Source organism: Hordeum vulgare, chromosome 6H (assembly GCF_904849725.1).
Source record: "Hordeum vulgare subsp. vulgare chromosome 6H, MorexV3_pseudomolecules_assembly, whole genome shotgun sequence".
NCBI lineage: Eukaryota > Viridiplantae > Streptophyta > Magnoliopsida > Poales > Poaceae > Hordeum > Hordeum vulgare.
The window spans coordinates 13,310,692-13,327,471 of NC_058523.1; the positions used below are offsets into that span (position 1 = coordinate 13,310,692).

General features: G+C 43.7%; 1 protein-coding gene and 1 long non-coding RNA gene across 2 annotated transcripts; both read left to right on the forward strand.

Moving 5' to 3' along the window:
• The first annotated feature begins 6,195 nt into the window (after window positions 1–6,195).
• LOC123402070 (probable NADPH:quinone oxidoreductase 2) lies at window positions 6,196–7,294 on the forward strand. The gene is made up of 3 exons (XM_045095932.1): window positions 6,196–6,354; window positions 6,447–6,638; window positions 6,763–7,294. Exons 1-3 carry the CDS (start codon window positions 6,258–6,260, stop codon window positions 7,077–7,079), a joined length of 606 nt encoding a protein of 201 aa, XP_044951867.1. The 5' UTR covers window positions 6,196–6,257; the 3' UTR covers window positions 7,080–7,294.
• Window positions 7,295–7,939: 645 nt separating this feature from the next.
• On the forward strand, window positions 7,940–9,218 carry LOC123402071. Its single transcript, XR_006611231.1, has 2 exons — window positions 7,940–8,372; window positions 9,004–9,218. It is a non-coding gene; the product is annotated as an uncharacterized LOC123402071 (long non-coding RNA).
• The last annotated feature ends 7,562 nt before the right edge of the window (window positions 9,219–16,780 follow it).

A 16,780-nucleotide genomic window follows, 5' to 3' on the forward strand; every position in this document is an offset into this window, starting at 1 on the left:
CGGGCCGGGGCTAAAGGCCCCGTCCCCACTAGTGCCATGGTTGAGGCATCACACAAGCGGGATCTTCGACGATGGCCAGTAGTCACAGGGTTGTGCCCCCCTCTCCTCACCTCGGCCGACCAAGACAGGCTGGGGACACAGGTTGGATGCCCACTACCATGGGGGCATCGACCCAGTTTCTGTGACTGATGCCGGGCTAGGAGTGAAAGGAGACGTCTTTTTCTCCTCCTTCCATGGAAGGTGCTCCATGATGTGGATGGACGGAGGTGCCTCGGACTCGTATGCCGGAGCTCATGAGCAAAAGCTCTGTGCTTTGCCATCGTCGACGGTGGTGCTCACGGGTACCAATCTCTTCATTAAGATGTTATCGCTGTGCTCCACTTGGTGCCAGGGTTCCAAGTGAAGACCGGTGTCCCTTCTTGACTCGACAGCGGCGACGCTTTGCGCCGTTCTCCCTCCTACGAGCGTTGTCGCGCATATTAGGTGTTTCTGGGTAGTGTGGCATTATACTCAGGGTTTCCTATTTTCTCTTTTGATACCGTAGTCACGTGTGTTCTACATGTTCTGATTATCCTGGGATCGGCATTGCATGACGGATACCTCACCATGTTGTATCGTTCGGCCGTGTACTTGGTTTGTTGATTGATTTATATATAAAGCGGGACAAAAGTCTATGTAAAAAAATCTTGAAAAAAGTAGCATTTTGCTAAAAAGGCTAAATTTTGTTTTCTATGCGCATCACTCATTTCAAGGTAGTTCGTCCTAAAATTTACACACATGTACGTTATGCTTCCATGTATATCTATATTTTTTTAAGAATTGTTTAAAACGTAAAAGTATGAATTCCGTAGAATTTCAAAATTTGCAAATGCATGCCTCCATGAAGCTCGGCCTCCAAAAGGTTTTTTTGGGTGAAAAAATAGTGCTAAAACTAAAGAGAAAAACGTACTACCAAGAGTTGACCCTCCAGAAGTACCGGCACATGCAACTGTACGGTGGATGCAACCGTACTAGTACTAAAAGCCAGTCTCAGTTCATTAACTAAGTGGTTGGTAGCATCAAGTTGCATCGATCTGTCCCCGTCAAAAAAATAACTTATCTGGGCTGCTGAACCACTTATACGGGATAAGCTATGCATTTGAATGCGACAAGTCAGGCTCAGTGCCGTCGGTTCAAACCTCAAAGAGCTGACGCCGTACGTACTTTGTCCTTCGCTAACTGCAAAAGCCGTGCAAGATTTAAGAATGCACTAGTTGCAGGGTTCGCACATGCAATGGCACGTTGGTGTCCGCAGATTTCTGGGCTACATATTCAGTTATTAGTTGACAATCGAGCAGAAGCATCTAGAGGCTTGAATCAACGGTGATATGTGTATTGTTTTGTTCCAAGAAGAAGACTCATTATGTGGATAGGTGGTTTTCTGAAAAAATATATTATAAAATAATAAATTTCCGTCTCAATTTTGATTGGTTTATGCAATTAATCTGAAAGCAGTACAGTGCAGATTGTGCAGAAAGAAAGCTGCAGCAATATGAAATTGTGAATAAATTGTGAATAAAAAATTTAGCTTGCACATTCTATGCAAATACAAGATAAAAAATGATAAATAGTATAGATAGTTCACATAGATAGAAACTACTCCTCGTCGATAATTCATCTAGTACATAATAAAAAACGATAAAAAATGATAAACTACTCCTTGTTGTTTTCCTTCGATGCGTTAGTGTCCGACTCTGTCGGGCTGATGAAAGCGTCAGCCCACCGTTTATCGTCGGAGGATCAAGTCGACGCTTCCTTGAGCTTCATGTTGAAGAGTGCGGATTGCTTCTTCGTACGTCTGTCCTCACCATAGGCGGCTTGCTTCGCCCTCCTCTTCGCCCTCCTTTACGCGAAGAATGCGCGCTCGTCGAGGACGTCATGCAAGAATTGTTGGCGCCACTCCATCATGGTATGTTCGTCCATTCCAGTGATGTCGAGGGGGGCGCTCCTGCCTTCGGTTCCGGCGATGGTCCTCTTCGGTGACAACCCGCGGGGAGGCGCGAGCCGCTGCGCCCACTCCCGCGTCATCACCTCGAGAAAATTCATGTCCCTACGAGGCCGATTTAGGCGCCACGCCGCAGCGTCGTACGCGCGGGCGGCCTCGTCGGCGGTGTTGAAAGTGCCGACGCCGAGGTGCATTTCCGCCAGAGCGGATCTCGGTGTAGAAGGTGTCGGAGGGACGCGCGTAGACGCCACGGTAGCCGAAAGTTCTGCGGCGGTGCGACAGCATGGTGGTGCGGCGGCGGCGAGGCGAGAGAGAGAGAGAGAGAGCGGCAGAGGGCGCGTCACGAGGCGAGGGGAGCATGGGAGCGATGGAAGGACCGTGGAAGAGGCGCTGGATTTACATTTTGTGCCGAGCGCCACGCGCCAAATCTAGCGTGCATCGGGCCGTTTTTTCCCGCACACCGGGATTTTCCGCATCCACTCGAGCGCCCAACCCTAAAATGCAAGTTTTCCGAGCTCGTGCTTTTTTTTCAGCCACTGTTGGAGGTGCTCTAATACCTTTTTACCAAAAGCTAGCTAAAAAAAGAAACAAAGTTCTACACACAAAATATAGCATTTATATATGTTTGACCATTTTGCACGAAGAGGGACATATATAGTAGCCATCTGACCTGAACAAAGTTTGAAGAATAGTGCTCGCCCCGTGTTCAAATGTAAACCAGAATTAGCATGTGCGAATGTACAAAAGGATATTCCACTAACTGGGACAAGCTCTCATGACTTCTTAGCGTGTGAAGTATAAAAAAAATAGCATCTCCCTGCAACACTTAGGTTATATGTATGCCATGAATTTGAAAAAGAGATCCTCAATTCAAAACAATATTCAGGAATCTAAAAAATATTTCTGAACTTAAAAAAAATTCCTGATTTTTTTAAAAGGTTAACTAATTTTTAAAAATCATCATGTATTTTAAATTAAAAATAAAAAAACATGGTAAAAATAAATTAATGAAATAAAAGGATAAGAAGATAAGGATAGTCAAATGCCAAATTATTTTACAAAAATATCAGTTCCGAAATTGGTCAATAAAACAGTGCTTGGGTGGAAAATTGGATTTGCCTATATTCAATATGTACTAAAGATATAAGAGCAAGATTATATGTGTTGCTTCAGTAAAACAAATTGGATATATATCTACCTAATAATAAAGGATGGACTGTTTCTGGTCATTCATCATTCAAGTTACCCCTGAAATTGGTCAAAAGAAATTCGTTTTCCGGATTTTCAAATCATCGCCATACATAAAGAACATGACCAGGCAAGTAGTGCGATGATTAATGTTGCAACGGTCCACACTAGAGACCATGGTTTTCACCTGTTTTTATCTTCCTTTTTTCCTATCTTAAGCATGGGCCAGCCCATGTGCAGGTGGGGGTGCCCCCTATTTTGTATTAATTTTTACTTTCTTATTTCTCTTTTGATTTTTTCTTCTCTAAATAGATTCCATATTACAAAATAATAAAATATAAAAAAATTACGAGTTTGAAAAAAGTAGGAAAATCATAAAATGTTTGTGTATTCAAAAAACATTCAAAAAGTCATGAAATGTTCATGAGTTCAAAATTTGCTCACATGTTATAAAATAAATCATGATTTCTAATAAATTTTCATGATTTTTAAAATGATCCAATATTCATAAAATATTCATGAATTTGAATAACTTGTCCGTCATCTGTTAGGAAATCTTCACAAAAATTAGTACGCATTCATACATAATGAACCAAACTAACTATTGCTTAGGTAAAGGTTTTATTACGAGATATGTAAAGGTCGTTTCATAATTTTATTTAGTCCCTCGAATATCAAAAAGTTGCGAGCTTTGAAAAATGTAGGAAAATGATAAACCATTTGTGAATTCAGAAAAATATTCGGAAAATTATAAGAAGTTCATGAGTTCAGAAGTTGCTCACATATTATAAAAGTATCACGATTTCATATAATTTTTTAAGAAATAAAAAATGTTCATGATTTTTTGAAATGATCCACTATTCAAAGCATATTTAGGAATTTGAAACATTTGTCCATAAACTTTTAGAAAATGTCCATAAGCTCTTTTTGGCCCCGTTGATAGCGGGATGGTAGGACAAAAGATGTTGTGCAAATTCCTATTGCAAGCATGCACAACTACCTCGGGATACATGCCTAATGTTTGATATAGGCCTAGATGATCATTAATTTTCTATGTGCCTTGCCCCAAGTTAAATACATGATATCTCTCATCCATGACCAACCATCCATCTCCTTAGCCTATAGTGTTTTAATCCTGTTGGTCACAAGTAGCTTTACTTTCGCCGTTTTACTTTCGTTGTTTTGCCACTATTGTTTCCGTTGCCACCATCACCTCCATATCACCGTTGCTACTAATATTTCGTTGCCAAGCAAGTATCTTTCAGGTGCGGTTGAATTGACAACTCAACTGTGAAAACTTATAAATATTCTTTGGCTCCCCTTGTGTCGAATCAATAAATTGGGTTAACTTACCCGCGAAGACTGTTGCGATTCCCTACACTTGTGGGTTATCATATGTCCACATACACCCTACCTATGCCGATACTTTATCAGACAACATACACCCTACTTATACCGACAGATAGTCTATCAACATACACCCTACCTACACCGACAGATATTACCTTTGCCGACAGATAAATTGTTGATAAAGTAATGTGCAGCCAAAACAATATTTATACTGGCTCTAAACAGATTCAGGTATTATCCTCACATCCACAAGCAGGTTCAAGATGAACACATACTGTACAACAATGAAAATATGTTCACAAACATGCAGATACATCCAAGTTGAAAAACACATCAATCTTGACAAAGCATAATTTTAACCATCTTAACAATCTCCCGGAACACACGAGTCACAAAAAATACCGTTTGTTAATTGTTGTGCAAAAGTACAATATGTGAGCATAGTACACTGTCTAGCTAAATGGTTAGAGAAAAAGTTGGTGGAGTAGCTTGTTGTTTGTCAGCACTCTAGATGATTTTCTCTTGGCCGTCAAGTTGGGATGGATTGTTTCCAACCATCATGCTTTATCAGTGTTCTCTTCATCACATAATGAAAAAGGAAGATAGTTGATGACCTATCCTGCTTGTTTTGTAATGAAGCTGAGTCTATTCAATATCTGTTCTTTGACTGTATTAATGCTGGTAGTATGTGGTCACTAATATCTGATTTTTTCATCTTCGAAGAATTAAGTGCTTTGATGATATCTCCTCCTTGTGGAAATTTAACAAAAAAAAGCCATGTGCTTAACTTGGTAATGGTTGCTTCCTTATGGAGCATATGGAGATTGATGAATGAATTTTGTTTTCAGGGACGCATATGGAGGGGACTGGGCTGCGGCCTTGCGAAGCTAAAAGGGATCTTGCAACAATGGATAGTTCTCTGCGATGCTGCACAAACGGACACTCTACGGCGATTCATCCTCCTGTTGGAGAAACACCGAGGGGAACTCATACGGATAGCATGGATCTGATTTAATCATCTTCCTTGATGGTGTAATAAATATTAGACTTTATTCTGGTGTTGCCCAGCCAGTTTGGGTTTGGTTTAATTCTATCGATTTGGCTGTCGTTTTAGTTTTTCCACCAGCCATTACCTGAATGTTATGCCTGGGCTGGATTTTTTCCTTTTAGATGATGGTAAACGCTTGATCTATATTCCCTTCGTCCGGTGAAGAGTTTAAGTTTGGCTTTAAAATTTGTCCATAAAAGAGTGTATTTTTATTTTTCCAATGCATTTTAAAGTAGAAATAAATGCTTCCCTTTCATCATACGGTAATCAAGACCAATAAAATTATGTACATAGTCTTCTTAATTTTTACATGCACTTAGCTCATTGGGGGTTGAATAATTAAAGATGAGAGAGATGGTGGCTTGCACCTTTTCAATACATTTTTTACTCCACTTCATAATTTGTCGTAAAATATTTATATGTACACTTTTCACCGGAAGGAGGGAGCACTTGGTTTGCTTTGCTGCTTCATTAATAAAAATAGGGCAGGTGGGGTAACTTAAAAAAAAATGATGTGTGGAAAGAGACGGGGACGTACTGACCATGCTTGGATTGGATGCGAGATGGTTGGTGAGTTGAGTGTTGTCGATAAGGCGGCACAAAAGCCAAAGGGCCACCGCACTAGATTAACGCTTTCTTCTTTTATTTATCTGCTACCGCCCTCTGCAGCTCCATACTCCATCACGCATGGCCGCTCCGACGCCGCCAAAGGCCGTCCTGCGGGTGGCGGCGATCTCCGGCTCGCTGCGCAGGGCGTCGGCCAACACCGGCCTCATCCGCGCCGGTAAGCTCCTTCCACCCAAGCTCTCCTTCCTCTCTACTATTTGCATGTCTGCCTGACGATCGACTTGACCTCATCCATGCGTGTGAGGCCAGCCGCGGGGATCTGCAGGGAGTCCATCCCGGGCCTGCAGATCGACCACGTCGACATCTCGGAGCTGCCGCTGCTCAACACCGACCTCGAGGCCGCCGGCGGGTTCCCGCCGGCCGTCGAGGCGTTCCGCGACAGCGTCCGCGGCGCCGATTGCTTCCTCTTCGCCTCGCCAGAGTACAACTACTCCATTTCAGGTGCCCGATTGATTCTCCTGACTGTCGCTCCACCGGATTTTTTCCCCTTCCTCTTCTCCTGTCACTCTACTCGAACTTTTTCCCTTGTCAAACTGCATGTACTTCCCCTGCTACGTACCTGCAGGCCCTCTGAAGAACGCGCTGGACTGGGGATCACGGCCGCCCAACTGCTGGGCCGACCGAGCCGCGGCGATGCTGAGCGCGTCGGGCAGCACCGGCGGCAGCCGGTCGCAGTACCACATCCGGCAGGTCGGGGTGTTTCTTGACATCCACTTCATTAACAAGCCGGAGGTCTTCACCAAAGCACACCTGCCGCCGAAAAAGTTCGACGCTGACGGCAACCTGATCGATTCAGAGACCAAGGATCAGGTCAGGGAGATGCTCCTGTCGCTGCAAGCCTTCGCCCTCAGGCTCCAGGGGAAGTCCCAACAGGGGAACTGATGCCTCCATTTGTTTCCTGCTCATTAGATTGTCTGAGCAGATTGTGACAAACTATTTATAAAATGTATTCCAGTGTTTTAAGTAGGTCCTAAAAGTTTAAAATCGTTCACCGCATGTCCTAAATATGCGTAAGTCGTTCACCGCGGGTCCTAAAATGTACAATGTGTGCGAAAATATAGACATGTACTGAATAAAAAGAAGATAGTTTTTTTGAACAAAACCGGTGAAAACCGTGGAAATAAACGAAAAGCAAGGAAAAAACCAAAGAAAAATAAAATAAAGAAACCCACGCAAACAGTAAAAAAATACCAACCAAAAAAAACTCATGGCATTGGTAGAGTAATGGGGCGACCACTATCAAGCTCGCCGAGACAGTGATCCATGACCCCACGGGCAGGAAACAACTCCCGCGGCTTGGTCATGCGTGTGAGTGTCGCATGACAGGCCCTAGGCTAGGTTATGAGGGGCGGGTGACGGCATGCAAGCCGTCGCTTGGTGGAGTTGGTGCCGTCGTTGTTGCTGAAATAGCCAATCGAATGATGCAATGCCGTCTCCCACAGTACTGCATGTTGAAGGTGAATGCCACCTTCACCATGACGAGAACCACAACCAATGGTAGGTTTGGGTTAGGAGCACAATGTGCGCCGTAGAGGGCTGATAGGACACGAGGGGCACTAGAGGGCAGCATTGGAGTCGGGGTTGGGGAAAGTTGTGGTGAAGGACATGCAAGCATAACCTCCATTTCGATCTGTTCCATTTAGCTACGGTGTGCACGTTGTTGATATGATTAGCGCATGAGCAGAAATGAAAAATTGGGAGGGGGGGGGGGGGGTCTGGCCATTGGAGTCGGGGTTGGGGAAAGTTGTGTTGAAATGAAATTTGAGTGAGTAAATCCGCGTGACAATATTAATGTAAGATAATCCGTATGATCATGCGATAATTGAGCAAGTTAAAACTAAAATTTGTAGAGCCTCCCATATAAGTATATGTAGATTAATGCTCGATTGTGGGACCATTAATGCCTCGATCCTTTGCATGACGCACTTAGTGCACCATTAATGCCTCAATCTTTTGCATGACGCGCTTAGTGCTGCAGGTAATGCTCGTTTAAAGTGAGAAAACTTAGCGTCTGGAAAGTCTGAGATTGGTAGAGGAGGAATACTCAACACACAAGTTGAAAGGAAACACACGAACAAGGTGGAAGAACAAGTTTATGCAATCTACGCATGGAGGGGAAAGCTACTCTTTGGTTTCTGCTGGCGCTTTTGCTGCTAGGAAACTGCACTCACGCTGGTACCGCCCACTGTCTCTCCCTCCCTATTGTCTCCCTTCGCGTGCTCTTCGTTTTTGCCAAGAGAAACAATGTACAGTTTTTGGTCCGAAAATAGTGCAAGATATTACCACTTTAGCTGTGTTAACCCTAGAGCTCTGTCTCATGAGAAATTCCTGACTTGTTAACCCAAGATATTAGTACTATTTGTGCACGGATTAGTTTATTATTCTTTTCCAACAACAGAAATATATTATACATTTCAACTGTGCGTGTTCCCATTTAGTTGAAACTACTGTGATGTGGATATAGATTTCTAAATATTGTGCACACCATAATTTTACCCTTAGGATTTAAACTATGCGATAATCTCTGTAGAAACAAAAGGCCGAATGAAATATAAATATATCAAGTTTAATATTTCATAAAAATGCGGTGGAATTTGAAATTGACTATGCATGTTGCAAGATAGAGAGGCTCATGATCAAATGACATGATGATATAAGTGGACCAAGCCAACAAATCCAATGACTAAAACTAGTATGTGCTACAAAGTAGTCATTGAACCACTCGTAGTGGGGCGCCTATATCTTCCTTCAAAGCCTTACCGTTTCTGATATTGCATTGTTTGACCGATATTTTCTTTTGTTGCAGAGAAATGCAAAACACGACTTACATCGAGCGCATCGTGCATAACTGAACACTGCAGACAAGAGTGCATGAATACCTACAAAGGGAAAATTGTCAAGGAGGCTTATTGTACTGGTTATTCTACCTCTCTATTTTGTGCCTGCGTCGTTTGTGACCAGAAGCATAAACATGTATAAGGAGATGATGCAACATTGCATTTTGGGATCCATTTATTTTTTCTAAACAATGCATGAGATAATGAACTAATGAAGTTTAACAATTTATTTTGTTTGACTAGTAATTTGCTATGTCTTTTTCTGCATAAGCACCGTCATGGTTCATACTTAGATCGAGTGTGCCTTCCAAGGCTAGAAATCCGGAAATAAGTTTGAATTTACAAATATTTAAGTATGTCATTTTAACTTGGTATATAAATACACTTTAGCTATACGTAAGTCGATTAATTTTGGGTTACTCGACTTTTGGGCCTTTGATTTACACTTTAAGATTCGTGTACCTTTTCTATGGGCTGGATTGTGTGTTGTTTTTTTGACTGACCACATATTTCGCTCAGTCAGTTCTTTAATGGGCCAAAGGCCATACAATGCGACATAGTCTTTCAGTTTCTTTTTTTTTACAAATCACTAATTAAGGAGTATTCTTTTTAAAGATAACTTTCAGCTTCTTAGGTTAGAACAAATTGCGCACTATATGTGTGTCATTTATCGTAACTTAAGAGTTTTCTTTTTTTTTCTGTAGATTCGTACTTTTAAAAGTTTTATCTCTTAAACTGTTCGTCCAAATCTCGAATCGTATTTTATTGTTGGGTTCCTCGCGTCAACATCTTCAAAATTAGATTCCTTGTTGATAGATTTTGACAAACTTTTCTTTTCACAAAAAAACTGGCCAAAAAAACAGACGGAAAAACCATCCCTCTCGCGATAGAAAAAGAAACCGTTTTTTTTTTCGTTCCTGAGAGGCATGTCCGTGTCTCTCGCGAAGGCAAAACCTTGCCTCTCACGAAAAAAAACAAAAAATGCGTTTTTTCGTTGCCGAGAGGTGATACGTCCATTTTGCATCATTCTTTCATGTTGATATTTATCGCTTTATGGACTGTTATTATACTTTGTGGTACCATACTTATGCCTTTCCTCTCTTATTTTACAAGGTTTATTTGAAGAGGGAGAATACCGGCAGCTGGAATTCTGGACTGGAAAAGGAGCAAGTCTGAGTCCTCTATTCTGCGCAACTCCAAATGCCCTGAAAATCAACGTGGATTTTTTTGGAAATATATAAAAAATACTGGGCGAAAGAAGTGTCGGAGGGGAGCTGCCAGGGGCCCACAAGCCTGGTGGCCGTGGCCTACCCCCCTGGCCGCGGCAACAGGGCTTGTGGGCACCCTGGTGGCCCACTGGCCCCCCCTCTTTTGCTATATGAAGGGTTTCGTCCGGAAAAAAAATCAGGGTGGAGCTTTTTCGTGGATTCTCCGCCACCACGAGGCGGAACTTGAGCAGAACCAATCTAGAGCTACGGCAGGACGATCCTGCCGGAGAAACTTCTCTCCCGGAGGGGGAAATCGTCGCCATCGTCATCACCAACACTCCTCTCTTCGGAGGGGAGTCATCTCCATCAACATCTTCATCAGCACCATCTCCTCTCCAAACCCTAGTTCATCTCTTGTAACCAATCTCTGTCTCGCGACTCTGATTGGTACTTGTAAGGTTGCTAGTAGTGTTGATCACTCTTTGTAGTTGATGCTAGTTGTATTACTTGGTGGAAGAGTTTATGTTCAGATCCTTGATGCTACTCATTACACCTCTGATCATGATTATGATTATGCTTTGTGAGTAGTTACTTTTGTTCCTGAGGACATGGGATAAGTCATGCTAATAATAGTCATGTGAATTTGGTATTCGTTTGGTATTTTGATATGTTGTATGTTGTCTTTTCCTCTAGTGGTGTTATGTGAACGTCGACTACATAACACTTCACCATCTTTGGGCCTAGAGGAAGGCATTGGAGAGTAGTAAGTAGATGATGGGTTGCTAGAGTGACAGAAGCTTAAACCCCAGTCTATGCGTTGCTTCGTAAGGGGCTGATTTGGATCCACTAGTTTAATGCTATGGTTAGACGTTGTCTTAATTCTTCTTTCGTAGTTGCGGATGCTTGCGAGAGGGATTAATCATAAGTGTGATGCTTGTCCAAGTAAGGGCAGTACCCAAGCACCGGTCCACCCACATATCAAACTATCAAAGTAACGAACGCGAATCATATGAACATGATGAAACTAGCATGACAGAAATTCTCGTGTGTCCTCGGGAGCGTTTTTCCTCTTATAAGACTTTGTTCAGGCTTGTCCCTTGCTACAAAAGGGATTGGGCCACTTTGCTGCACCGTTGCTACTACTTGTTACTTGTTACTTTTCGCTTGCTACGTTTCACCTCACTACACCATCACTTGTTACCGCTACTTTCAGTGCTTGCAGTTATTACCTTGCTGAAAACCGTTTATCAGAGCCTTCTTCTCCTCATTGGGTTCGACACTCTTACTTATCGAAAGAACTACGATTGATCCCCTATACTTGTGGGTCATCAAGAGGCACGACTCTGCTTCTCGCAGAAGCAAAACCGTGCCTCTCACGGAAACAAAATTGTGTCTCTTACGAAAAAATGTGTTTTTTACCATTTTCAAGAGTCGTGGCCATGCCTCTCGCGAATGCAAACCGTACCTTTCAGGGAAGTAAAACCGTTCCTCTCACAAAAAATAAACAAATAGAAAACATGTTTTTTTGTTCGTTTCCGAGAGGCACGGCCGTGCCTCTCACGAAAGCAACATCATGCCTCTCACGGAAGCAAAATTGTGTCTCTTGCGAAAAAATAATAGAAAACACATTATTTGCAAAAAGAAAATCTTAGTAACGCTATGAAAGACAGATGAAAAATAAAAACACGAAAAAAATCCGAAAAAAACAATCTAAAAACCAAAAACGTGTGCGAAAAAATAAACAAAGAAATCTAGAGGGAACACTCAGAGCGAACACGTGACGGCGGCTAAAACATAGGGGTCCATATCGTCGAGTTCGCCTAGGGCCTTCCAAAACACAGGGCCGACCCTGGTGGCACGCCGAGCCCACCGAATACGATCTAATAAACTCGTTCCTCCATCTCTCCTGCCTAGCCCGACAGGACAAGTTGTGGCTTCAAGCCGACGCGTGGTTCACCAACTCGCCGCTTCAAGCCAGTTCGCGAAGGAGTCGCGAGCTGCTCCAGGCAGGCATGCGGGAGAGCAGCAGGAACGTGCATCATGACTGCATTAATGTAGGATTGCCTAACAGTGGCGGGCGAGAAAAGCCCAGCAGTACTGGGCGAGGCTCCCAGGGGCGCCCGCCACCGCTAACATGGCCTCAGTGGCAGGCCTACACCGCCACTAGTAGAGACTTGCAGGGACCGGGCGTGCTGAGATGCTTGCCACTTGTAGGTTTGGTAGTTGTGACGGGTTTTTTTAGCCCCCGCCACTGAATGTCAATCACACAAATTAAAGCTTCTACAGCCACGACAACATTTATGCTTCCACGGCTGCGTATTTCATACAACATATATTAGAATACATTAATTTTGATACAAGACTATGAAATATTGTTGCATACATTAACCATTAGCTCTAATTGTTGTCAATCATGACAAAAAAATATGCCCAGACTAAATAAGTGATTGATTATGTGCAGTTTAGAGGACGCGCTTCGAGAAACGCTTCAATCAGTGGAGGATTTTTTATGACGTTCTCGTAGACCGGCACGAAAACCTTCATGTATAAAAAAATAGTAGTGAGGAAAACCGATTTTTCAATGTTATGAAACTTTATAGGGAATTGGTTAGAGATGCTCTTAGAGAGATTGCTACTTGGCGTAGATGTTGGTTTTTCTTGAAGAGGAAGGGATGAAGCGGTATAGCAGCGAATAATATTTCCTTTGGTTACGAATCAATGTTTATCGAACCAATGGAAGACGCGCAGATAACGTCAACATCACGTGCACGTACACAAAGCAAATGCTCACATCAAAGGAAGGCAAGATGGTTATCAATCCCCTTGTTCTCGTCAATTGCAAGGATTAAATCTCATAGTGATAGACAGATAATAAAATAAAATAAAAAGTAAATGAAAAAAAAATTATGTTTTTGGTATGGGCGCTGCTACGAATCAGGCGGATGATTTTGCTATGATTTCTTAGCGAAATCATCCGCCTGTTCAACCGTACGATCTGTGGCCGTTGGATCACAGCACCAGCAGCGCAGTGCCACAGCTTGAGCTAGCGCCATTGCAGCCCCACGTGGTGCTCCAATGAAACATCGACAAAGTCCGATGAGCTTTATTGTAGCCCCGACGAAGCTTCCTTGCAACTCCGGTCGAGTTCCATTGCAGCACCGACGCTCCGGTGAAGCTCCATTGCAACCCGGGCCGAGCTCCATTGCAGCATCGTCGGCTCCGACGAAGCTCCATAGCAACTCTAGGGGAGCTTCAAAGTAACACATGTGCATCCGAGGGAGCTCTATTGCAACTCCGGCCTTCATTGCAGCGTCGGGGCTTGCAGCATCGGCTGCCTCCGTCGCTGGTGACCCTAGCAACCCTCCATTGGTGCTCTGTTGCAGCACAAACATGGCGGATTTTGGAGGCACGACTTGCAACATCCCTGTAGCGCGTTAGGGGTGAAGGAGAAGAAGGAGAGGGGGAAGTCTCCGGCAATGGCGACTGGCGGCTCTGTTTCCCTCCCCGACGCTCTGCATCAAAGAGACGAGAGGGAGAGAGAGAAGGAAGTGAGACGCCGGGGAGGGAGATGTCTCGTGGCTGTGTGAGGATGAGATGAAGAGGGGATGAGGATAAGGTTGGACACGTTGCGAACGAAGGAGGAGGTTTACGAGAGACAGAGATCAGCCGATTGATTCTGATCATTTTCCTTTTGGTATTTAATAAGAGATTACAGTGGATCTGGGTCACAGTGTTCACTAAAGGCATCTCATGGGTAAACAAATTACTACGAAACAATTAATAGAAAATCATATACTACGTCCGTGATAAGTAGACCATTAATCTTACTAAATTTACTATTATTACTTCATCCCTCTATCGCTATCCAGCATCCATCTTAAGGTATTAAGTTCACAACAAACAGAGTAATATTTTGAAGATGATGACATAATATACACAAAGTAAAATCAATTAGTATATTAAACTCTATCCTTTTACCCTTAGTAGTAACAATAAAAATACGTGTCTTACTACTCCTCCTGTCATAGAATAAAGACACCATAAGATTAAACCTATTAATATGCACCACTTCCTCTGAAGATCTACTTACTTAATTGGCAAAGAAGACTCATAGATCGGTAATCATACATAGCTATCAAATTACACATATAATAGATCTAAAAAATACAATTATTTTTAATGAATAATTTAAATATAAATTCATAATTCATCGGATCCTAACAAACATACCACAAGAATTACATCAAATAGGTCACCGTTAGCCCGATGGCATCCTCCGGCGACAGCAGCAGGAGGGGTGGGTTAGGTTCCCTTTAACTTTACTTGTGATGCACGAATCGGAGGAGCTCCAGAGTTGGCGTGCACCTCTCAAGTTTGAGTATTTCCTCCGTCGTTGTCCTCAATTACATTGAATAGGCCTCACTGTGGCTCTGTTGGGTTACTTCTACCGGACCGTCGAGAGAGCCACTAGTAGCCAAACCAATGTCAAACGCAAGTAGGTCGCCCAGATTACCAGGAGAAGAAGCAGAGGGAGGGGGCACCCACACCCAACTCGTCGGAGAGGAGTGCCGACGGAAGCCCACCAAGTCCACCCTGCCACACCATAGCAGTCAGGAACCCCGAGCCTTCCCCTCCGAGAGCCGCCACAACCATGCGAGAAGGGGACAATCTTCACGCTCCGCCCCGGGTTCCGGGTCGAGTGGAGCAAACGGGTGTCGACGTACATGGCGGACTGGACTGGACCGACCCGGTGAACATCGAATCCAAGGACCGGACCCCCGGCTTGGGTTTCGAGGCGGTCGAACCGGTCGGCACTACGCATAAGTTTTGCGAGGTGAACGACACCCTCCTCCACGGCGCCACCCGGAGATGGTTCGGCGCCAGGTTTGGGAACAATCTCAATTTCACTGCAGGACACACAAGCTCATCATCGTAGCTGATGCGTTGCAGTGTAGTACAAAACCAAGAAGATTAGGATACATCAACACTGATTCTCAATTGTATAAACATTGTTGGGTTAGGAACTATAGGACACGGTCCCTTTTCTTGTACAAAAAAGGTTACTTGGTTTTAAACATATATAGTATATTCTGATGATGGATATATGTGCTTGCTTGACATGTTCCGGGAAAGGCAGGTAGTTCTTATTTTTCTCCAGGAAAAATAGCTTGAGAGGGCAGTTTGTAACAGCTAATGGCCATAGGTTGCTCCACCAAGCAACTGTCAGAAATAAAAACAAAAAAGGTTGCTCCACCAAGCAACTGTGTTAACAGCATATACAAAGTATGTCCTGGTTTTCATCGAGTTCACGACTTCTTTTGTCCCCTTCCTTGGCAAGATTGTGATGACTATATATATATATATATGTGTGTGTGTGTGTGTGTGTGTTTATACTGTTGGAAATATGCCCTAGAGGCAATAATAAAATGGTTATTATCATATTTCCTTGTTCATGATAATCGTCTATTGTTCATGCTATAATTGTATTAACAGGAAACAGTAATACATGTGTTAATAAATAGATCACAATGTGTCCCTAGCAAGCCTCTAGTTGGCTAGCTCGTTAGTCAATCGATGATCATGGTTTCCTGATCATGGGTATTAGATGTCATTAATAACGGGATCACATCATTGGGAGAATGATGTGATGGACAAGACCCAATCCTAAGTATAGCACTGGATCGTATTGTTCGTATGCTAAAGCTTTTCTAATGTCAAGTGTTTTTTCCTTCGACCGTGAGATTGTGCAACCCCCGGATACCGTAGGAGTGCTTTGGGTGTATCAAACGTCACAACGTAACTGGGTGACTATAAAGGTGCACTACGGGTATCTCCGAAAGTGTCTGTTGGGTTGGTACGAATCGAGATCGGGATTTGTCACTCCGTGTGACGGAGAGGTATCTCTAGGCCCACTCGGTAGAACATCATCATGAGCTCAATGTGACTAAGGAGTTAGTTACATGATGACGTGCTACGGAACGAATAAAGAGACTTACCGGTAACGAGATTGAACAAGGTATAGGTATACCGACGATCGAATCTCGGGCAAATTCTATACCGACATACAAAGGGAATTGTATACGGGATTGATTGAATCCTTGACATCGTGGTTCATCCGATGAGATCATCGTGGAGCAAGTGGGAGCCACCATGGGTATCCAGACCCCGCTGATGGTTATTGGCCGGAGAGGTGTCTCGGTCATGTCTGCCTGTCTCCCGAACCCGTAGGGTCTACACACTTAAGGTTCGATGACGCTAGGGTTATAGGGAATTGTTATACGAGGTTATCAAAAGTTGTTGAGAGTCCCGGATGAGATCCTGGCCGTCACGAGGAGCTCCGGAATGGTCCGGAGGTAAAGATTGATATATAGGACGGATGGTTTCGGACACCGGAAGTGTTTCGGGCATCACCGGTAACGTACTGGGACCACCGGGACCACCGGAGGTGGCCCCGGGGATCCACCGAAGGGGGGCAACGACCCCGGGAGGTTGGATGGGCCAAGTGGGGGAGGGAACCAGCCCCTAGGTGGGCTGGTGC